At 54.0% G+C, this 8,750-nt stretch overlaps 1 protein-coding gene and 1 long non-coding RNA gene across 2 annotated transcripts in view; one reads left to right on the top strand and one right to left on the bottom strand.

The window, feature by feature from the left end:
• MED26 (mediator complex subunit 26) overlaps positions 1-6,817 on the top strand; it is a 51,418-nt gene extending 44,601 nt beyond the window's left edge. Inside the window, 3 exon segments of the mRNA XM_077777129.1 lie at positions 4,752-4,826; positions 5,435-5,553; positions 5,555-6,817. Coding sequence (XP_077633255.1) covers positions 4,752-4,826; positions 5,435-5,553; positions 5,555-6,728 — 1,368 coding nt within the window. The 3' untranslated portion in view covers positions 6,729-6,817.
• Positions 6,818-7,340: 523 nt separating this feature from the next.
• The window catches only part of LOC144242284 (uncharacterized), a 2,621-nt gene continuing 1,211 nt past the window's right edge, over positions 7,341-8,750 (bottom strand). The window contains exon 2 of the long non-coding RNA XR_013338320.1: positions 7,341-8,700. This is a non-coding gene — a long non-coding RNA (uncharacterized LOC144242284). The remainder of the gene's footprint in view (positions 8,701-8,750) is intronic.

The raw sequence follows: 8,750 nt of genomic DNA, 5'->3' as shown, positions 1-8,750 counted from the left end.
TGAAACCGCAGCTGCCCAGAGTTCCCGGTCTTCTCCGGCGCCACCGCCTTCACTGGGAGGGCCTGTCAGTATTTTTTCTTGGGCAGTTACTGCTTTGGGGGTCTTAAGGAATCTTTGTCTACCCCAAAGTTGCAAAGATGTTCTCCTGTTTCTTTGAGAAGACTTTAAGAGGTTTTGCTTTTATATATATGTATATTTTGAGTTAGCTCTGTGCCCATGGGGCTCGAACTCATGACCCCAAGACCAAGAGTCACATGCTCCACCAGCAGAGCCAGCCAGGGGCCAAGTCTGACAGATCTGAAATTTAATCTGTGAGTGTGCTCTGATGTTCGGTGTACATGGAATCCTGCAGTCTGTGTGTTCTGTGACTTCACTCCCCGTGGTCTGCGTTTCGTAGTGTTGATGCACTGAAACTACCGCTGGCTCATTCCTGTTGCTCTTGGGTTTTTCATTCTGCTCCTTGGTCTCTCGGAAGACCTCGATGTCATAACATTTGACTACATGACCCGCACCTTTGTGTGCCTTCTCCTGTGTGTAATACCTTCCCCATGGGATGGTTGTGTTCCACAGAGCAGTGCTGTGTGAAGGCACATGGTATGAGAGCAGGGACGGAGTGACTGGGTCAGATCTGCACTCGGGAGGCCACCAAACAAAGCCCATCCCTCCCCGGGCTTGGCTGGGCCCCTGAACTACCTGGTTCTGTCAGATGCCACTAATGCCGGTGGGCGGGCGGGTCTGCAGGGCAGGGCTTGTGGCTTCCAGTGAGAGCTGGGCACGGGTGCTGCAGTCTCCCATTTCTCCCGGTGCCTGTTCATGTTTCCGGGGCCAGGTTCTCTCTGTGTTCCAGATGCAGATCCTCAGGGCACCGTGGCATATGTCTTCTGCCCGCCTTGTGACTTTTTGGTATCGTCGATGAACTCTAAAGGTCTTGCTCATGTAACCACATTGACCGGTGATTGTGTGCAAGCGTGCCATGGAGGTGCTGTGGGGTGGGCCCCAGACCGCCGACAAAGCTACTGCCGCAGGAGAGGGAGGCAAAGGGTGTTCTGTTTCCGGTGCATATACAGTAAAACCTTGGATTATGAGTAACTTGTTCTGTGAGCGTTCTGCAAGACGAGCAAACATTTCTAATAAACTGTAACTTGAGAAATGAACGATGTCTTGCAATACAAGTAGTATGTGATGCTGGGTGTCACATGATCACAGCTGAACCAGTGGTTCTTGAAATTCACTTTGATACATGAGTGCTTTGGATTACAAGCATGTTTCTGGGATGGAATTAAACTTGCAAACCAAGGTTTTACTGTAAATGTTATGTTCACAGCATATTGTAGTCTGTTAAGTGTGCAATAATATTACGTCTAAGAAAACCAACGTATACACCTTAATTAAAAATACTTTATTGCTGGCGTGCCTGGGTGGCTCAGTTGGTTGTTTCCCAACTCTTGATTTCGGCTCAGGGCATGCTCTCACGGTTCGTGGGGTCGAGCCCTGTGTCAGGCTCTGCGCTGATAGAATGGAGCCTTGGGATTCTCTCTGTCTCTCCTCTTCTCTGCCCCTCCCCAGCTTGTGCACCTTTGACTGCAAGTGCATGCTGTCTCTCAAAATAAATAAAATTTGGGGGGTCGCCTGGGTGGCTCAGTCAGTTAAGCATCTGATTTCAGCTCAAGTCATTATCTCATGGTTCGTGAGTTCGAGCCCCACCTCAGGCTCTCTGCGGTCATTGCAGATCCTCTGTTCCCCTCTCCATCTGCCCCTCCCCCACTCACTCTCTCAAAAATAAACATTTAACATTTTCTAAAAACAAAATTAAAATTTTTTTTAAAAACTTAAAAAAAATACTTTATTGCCCCCCCCCAAAATGCTAACCATCATCTCAGTTTTCAGCAAGTCTTAAACTTTTTGCTGGCACTGGAGTCCTGCCTCCATGGTGACGGCTGCTGACTGATCAGGGTGGTTGCTGACGGCTGGGGTGGCCATGGCAATTTCTTAAAGTAAGACAACAGTGAAGTTGGTTGCATCGAATGAGTCTTCCTTTCACGTTGACTTCTCTGCCGCCTGTGATGCTGTCTGACGGCATTTTACCCACGGGGGGACCGCTCTCAGAATCCGAGTCAGTCCTCTCGATCCCGCTGTCGCCGCTCTGTCCTCTGTTTCCGTGACGTTCTAAACCCTGTGCTGTCATTCCAACCCTCTTCACAGCCTCTTCACCAGGAGTAGATGCGGCTCAAGAAACCTTCTTTTCCTCTTTCATTGGAAGCAACTCCTGTTCCGTTCAGTTTTATCATGAGATCGCAGCCATGCAGGCCTGTCTTCAGGCTCCGCTTCTGAGTCTAGTTCTCTTGCTGTTTCCTCCACACCTGCAGTTGAAGTCTTGAACCTACAACGTCCTCCGTGAAGGTTGGGATCCACTTCTTCCAAACTCCTGTTCGTGTTGATTTTTGACCTCTTCCCATCAGTCACAGATGTTCTTAATGGCATCTAGAATGGTTATCCCTTTTGGAATGTTTTCAGTTTACTTTGCCCAGATCCAGCCCGCTTACAGAATGTATTTCTTCCTGAGACTTGAGAGTTGAAATGACTCCTTAATCCACGGGCTGCAGGATGGATGTTTTGTCATCAGGCATGAAAACAGCACAAGTCTCCTTGCACATCCCCATCAGAGCTGGTGGCTGACTAGGTGTGGTGTCAGTGAGCAGTCATGTTTTTAAAGAAATCTTTTTTTCTGAGCAGTAAGTTTCAACAGTGGGCTTAAGATAGTCTGTAAACCATTTGTAAGCAGATGTGCTGTCATCCAGGCTTTGTTGTTTCATTTCTAGAGCACAAGCAGAGTCGATTTAGCGTTACTCTTCAGGGCCCTGGGGTTTTCCAGATGGTAGAAGGGTACTGGCTTCCGCTTAGTCACTGGCTCAATTAGCCCCCAACAAGAGCCCGCCTGTCCTTTGAAGCCGGGCACTGACTTCTCCTCTTTAGCTCTGAAAGTCCTGGATGGCATCTGCTGCCAATAGAAGGCTGCTTGGTCTGTACTGAAAATCTGTTGCTTTGGGGCGCCTGAATGTGTGATTTAACTTGGTCGGTTCTGGTGGATTCTTGATTTCGGCTTAGGTCATGATATTACAGTTCATGAGACTGAGCTCACATCAGGCTCCACACTGACAGCGCGCAGAGCCTGCTTCTGATTCTCTCTCCCCCTCGCTCTCCCTGACCCTCCCCCACTCGTGCTCAGAATAAATAAACTTCTAAAAATATTTAAAGAAAAAAAAAGTCTTGTTTAGACTGTAACCACCTTCGTGAATGATCTCAGCCAGAAGGTTCACTTGCTGCAGTTCTGCGCCTGGACCCACTGCCTCACCTTGCGCTGCTGCCTTAGGGGAGACGGTGTCTTTCCTTAAACCTCATGACCCAACCTCTGCCTGCTGCCACTTTGGAGCTTCCTCACCCCTCGCAGCCTGTATAGAATTACAGAGTTAGGGCCTTGCTGTGCACCAGGCTTCGGCTTCAGGGACCGTTGTTGTGGTTTGATCTTCTATCCAGACCTCAGACTGTCTCCACATCAGCAGTAAGACAGCTTTGCCTTCTTATCGCTCCGGTTTGTTCACTAAAGGAGCACTTTAATTTCCTTCAAGAACTTCTGCCTTCACAACCAGGCTAACTGACGCAAGAGGCCTAGTAGCTTCCAGACTGTCTTCAGTTTCCGGCATGCCTTCCCCTCTAGTGTAATCGTTTCTAGCTTTTGATTTAAAGTGAGAGATGTGCTACTCTCTCTCTCTCACTTGAACACTTAGAGGCCAGTGTAGGATTATCAGTTGGCTTAATTTCAACACTGTTGTGTCTCGGGAAGCAGGGAGGCCCGAGGAGAAGAGAGAGATGGGGAAGGGCTGGCCAGTGAGCAGGCAGAACACACACAGTGTCACCCTGTGGCACCCCAAAACAAGTACAGCAGTAACATCAAGAATCATTGATCACAGGGGTGCCTGGGTGGCTCAGTTGGTTAAGCGTCCGCCTCTTGGTTTCAGCTCAGGTCATGATCTTGCGGTTTCATGAGTTCAAGCCCCACATCTGGGTCTGCGGTGGCAGCCGGGAGCCTGCTTGAGATTCTCCCTCTCTCCCTCTCTCTCTGCCCCTCCCCTACTCGCACTGTCTCTGTTTCTCTCAAAATAAATAATTCACTGATCATAGATCACCATAACAAATAAAATAATAATGAAAAAGTCTGAAATACGAAAATTACCAAACTGTGACACAGAGACACGAAGTGAGCAAATACTGTTGGGAAAATGGCATCAATAGACTTGCTCGACACAAGGTTGCCGCACACCTTCAGTCTGTAAAAAAACACAGTGTCCGTCCAGTGGAGGAAAGCTAAGAGCACGGGAGGAGGTGGGTCCGCACACGCCTGTGTGGATCTTTTCAGCTTGGGGTTTTCTTTGCTAAATTTTACCTTCAGGGTCTGGCCCCCGTGAGATGGCCGAGTGGAGCACATTTCCTGTAGCAAGAGCAGATCCTGGTTCATAACTGTCCCGAGTCTCAGCTTTGTGACAGGCACCTGGGCAGGTGGGCATGACCAGGCACTAGAGGAGATAGACAGGAGGGTGACCCCTGGGTGCCGTGTTGGCCTCAGGAGCAGGTAGGAGGCTGCCTGGGGTGAGGGCTCTGATGTTGCTGAGTCCACTGGCTCTTGGGGACAGAGGCCAGAGTGGGCTGGGACAGGGACAAGGGCAGAAGTCTGACAAGTGGCTCTTCTTTTGTAGATCCGGAACATGGTGGCGGTGTTGGAAGTCATCTCCAGCCTGGAGAAATACCCCATTACCAAAGAGGCACTGGAGGTGAGTGGCCCCAGGACCTGACACTGGGAAGGGCAGGGCGGGAGGAGCCCGCGCTTCCCCAGCCTGAGGGCTTCCGAGTGTTGAGTAAGGGGGTGCATCCCCCCAATCCCCCAGCCTGTGCTGTGCCAGAAGCCAAGTCTTCTCCTGGGTAGTGTGGGAACCGGGTGGCCTTAGTTCCGGGCCTGAGGCTCGTTCCTGCACGGGGTATCCAGTGCTCTGTGGGGCCGGCTGGGAGGTGAGCGACCCGGCTGGCTCCCTCCCTCTGCTGTTGCCCTTGTCATAGTGCGCTCTCACCCGGAGAGCTTGCCTGGCAGGGTGCTCTCGCACTGGCCTTGATAGTCCACAGTCTCCAGGTGCCCGGAGCTGGCGGGATGGTGCTTTTGAGGTGCCACTTGTGGCCCCGGGCCCCTAAAGTTTGAGGACCTGATTTGAGAAGTTAGACGTCACAAAGGACCCCGCGTCCTCCTGGGCGCCGTGTCCAGGAATCCCACGACCGAAGGCTCAGTGGGATTAATCCAAAGACCGGGGGCCTGGGTTTCTGGCTCGGCTCCCTTTTTGCAGGGGCCGTCCTGTCCCAGAAGCCTGTCACCATCTCCTTCTGGTTGCAGGAAACTCGACTTGGGAAGCTCATCAACGACGTCCGCAAGAAGACGAAGAACGAGGAGCTGGCCAAGCGGGCCAAGAAGCTGCTGCGGAGCTGGCAGAAGCTCATCGAGCCCGCGCACCANGAGCCCCGAGAGCTTTCCCGGCCCCCTGGACAGCAGCGGGCACTCGGGCCCTGAGGGTGGCCGCCTGGAGCCCGGCGAGAATGACAAGCATGGTGGCAAGATCCCGGTCAATGCGGTGCGGCCGCACACCAGCTCCCCAGGCCTCGGCAAGCCCACCGGGCCCTGTTTGCAGACCAAGGTCGCGGTGCTGCAGCAGCTGGACCGGGCGGACGAGACAACGGGCCCCCCCCACCCCAAGGGGCCGCCTCGCTGCTCTTTCAGTCCCCGGAACTCGCGGCACGAGGGCTCCTTTGTCCGGCAGCGGAGCCCGTACGCGCCCAAGGGCTCCGTGCCCAGCCCCTCTCCGCGGCCCCAGCCGCTCGATGCCACGCAGGTGCCGTCGCCGCTTCCGCTGGCCCGGCCGTCCACGCCCCCCGTGAGGCGGCTCGAGCTGCTGCCCAGTGCTGAGAGCCCGGTGCGCTGGCTGGAGCAGCCCGAGGGCCACCAGCGGCCGGTGGGGCAGGGCTGCAAAGCTGGGCTGCCGCCGGCTGAGCCCCTGCTGCCCCGGGCTGGCTTCTCCCCGGACTCCTCCAAGGCGGACAGCGACGCTGCCTCGTCTGGTGGCTCGGACAGCAAAAAGAAGAAGAGGTACCGGCCTCGTGACTACACGGTGAACTTGGATGGGCAGGTGGCCGAGGCGGGTGTCAAGCCCGTCCGGTTAAAAGAGCGGAAGCTCACCTTTGACCCCATGACCAGACAGATCAAACCTCTGACCCAGAAAGAGCCAGTGCGGGCTGATAGCCCGGCGCACACAGAGCAGCCCAGGACAGAGCTGGACAAGCCCGAGGCCAAGGCCAGCCTCCAGAGCCCTTTCGAACAGACGAACTGGAAGGAGCTGTCGCGCAACGAGATCATCCAGTCGTACCTGAGCCGGCAGAGCAGCCTGCTCTCGTCGTCAGGCGCGCAGACCCCGGGCGCGCACCACTTCATNCCCGGGGCGCCTGCGGGCCTCCCGGGGCTGAGCCGCGAGGTCACGCAGGACGACCTGGACCGAATCCAGGCCCGCCGGTGGCCGGGGGTGAACGGGTGTCAGGACACACAGGGTAACTGGTATGACTGGACGCAGTGCATATCGCTTGACCCGCACGGCGACGACGGGCGGTTGAACATTCTGCCTTATGTCTGCTTGGACTGAGCGGCCGGGCGGCCTCTCGGTGCGTCCCCACCTTGCAGTCGGCACGGGGGGTGGGCTGTCCGTGTCCCCCCCCCCAGCCCCCGCACAGCGCTTGGNGGTCTCTCCTGGCCCTTCCCTCAAAATTCTCCTTCTTTTGTGAAATGCTGCTACCAGTTTACTAACAAAATTGCAAAGGAAGGACCGTGTGGAAGGAAGGCCGGCAAAGTGAGTTCAGAACTCTATAGCGAACCAGCTATAAAAAGCATCAGTCCCCCACCCCCGGAAGCGGTGTGGACACTTCCCAGCACCTGCAGGCTGGGATCGCAGTTGCAGGCAGGCACAGAAAACCTGTGGGAGAGGTCACCTTTTAACACAGCGACAGAAGCACGCAGCTCAGCCGTTGGCGTTTTCCTTTTCCAAATTCGGCCCTGAGTGTGTGAGGCACTGGGTGTACGTGCTCCGGGGCGTCTCTCTGCACCCCCAGCTGGCCAGCACCTCGGTTAGGGTGCCACAGCTCGTCAGCCGCAGCGGGCCCGCTGGCCGGCCACTATGGCCTGCGCTCCATGGGCAACCACACATCTTTATCTGGTTTCGGTTAAGACCCAGTTTTGGAAAAAAAAAATGCTGCAAAAATTTAAGTTTTCTAGGAGTTTATTTTCTCCCCCTCTTCCATGTGACCATCAGCCAAATAAGTTTCCTTTCTTTCTCCCCTTTCATTTTCCCCTTCCTGCACATGTCTTGAAAAGTTCACCTTCCCAGAGTCCCCTCCCCCCCAAAACACAAAAGTCACCGCGGGTGCTACTGGTGTGTAAGCTGTACTGCTGGGCAAGAGGAGACCTGTCTGTGCGCTGGAAACACTCATAACCATTCCTTTAGATTCGTTTGCCTTATGGTTATTTGTCATAAACGCGATTTGCAAAAACAAGGAGCCTTAGTGAATGTACAGTACCTAGACTTCTGTGTTCTCAGGACACAGAAGGGAGCAACTTTGCTATTTGGTCCAGTAAGTGGACAACTTGTGATATAAATGTGGAAATAAAAAAAAAAAACCATTTGCACAAACCAGTCTCAGAGTCGTTACTAATTTGGTACAGCCGGATCGGCCTTTCTGGATTTGCGAATACGTGGACCCCGTGTCTGAGGTTTGGGCTGCACAGCCGGGCGCGGGGCCAAGGCGAAATCGGCCCGTTAGCCTCCTGCACGGAAAGTGACCTCCACCTGCTTTTCACTCATTGGGCCCGTTTGTTGCCTTGTCCCACCTCCAGGGTCACCTGCTAGTATGGGGTGCCAGAGACCAAAGTTCCACATGCAGGAATGTCACCCCGTCTCTGTCCAGACCGCACCTGCCCCAGAGAAGCCCCCCCAGAGAGGTTCTGTGTCCCAGGTCTCAGCAACCTCATCTTACCCCACAAAACACTGCGGTTCTCACAGGGCCTGGCCCAGAGCCATCTCTGGCACTGTCGCCCCTGGCTCTGGTGCCAGGCTACCAGCTCCCCATGCAGGCCTGGGCCTTAGTAGCTGCTGGTGCTGCCGGTGCTATTTTTAAAAGTAACTCTTTTGCCTTGACTATAAAGTGATACTATTTCCTTCTTCTCCCTCATCCCTGAAGCCATAGTCTAAAACTTTGGTTTTCAAGTTTTTTCACTCCGGAATAGGTCATGTTGTGCGTACCTATTTCGTTTCACAGATGAGGAGGCCGCCTCCCCTTAGGGGGCAACAGTCCCACAGGGCAGAACGAGGGGTCAGGGAACGTGGAGTCAACCCTGAGCCACAGGGATCTAGGACCTGGCCCTGGTGCAGGACACACCCACCCAGAGATCAGGGCAGTGGATGGATGAAGTGGCTCTGAGGACAGTTGGAGGCTGAACTCTGGACCTGCAATCTATCCGCTGTGTGGCTCTCCGCCAATCACCCCATATACGTGTCCACACGTGGGAGATGAACGTGCTCACCCCAGAGCTGTGAGGACCAAGTTAAATGGTAAGAGTTTAAGCTAAAAAAAAAAAAAAAAAAAAAACATCCATCTATTTGCTGTCTACAAGA

Source organism: Crocuta crocuta, unplaced genomic scaffold (assembly GCF_008692635.1).
Source record: "Crocuta crocuta isolate KB4526 unplaced genomic scaffold, BGI_CrCroc_1.0 scaffold77, whole genome shotgun sequence".
Classification (NCBI taxonomy): Eukaryota; Metazoa; Chordata; class Mammalia; order Carnivora; family Hyaenidae; genus Crocuta; species Crocuta crocuta.
The sequence above is the reverse complement of the archived record's forward strand: the minus strand, read 5'-3'. Positions and strand labels throughout refer to the sequence as shown.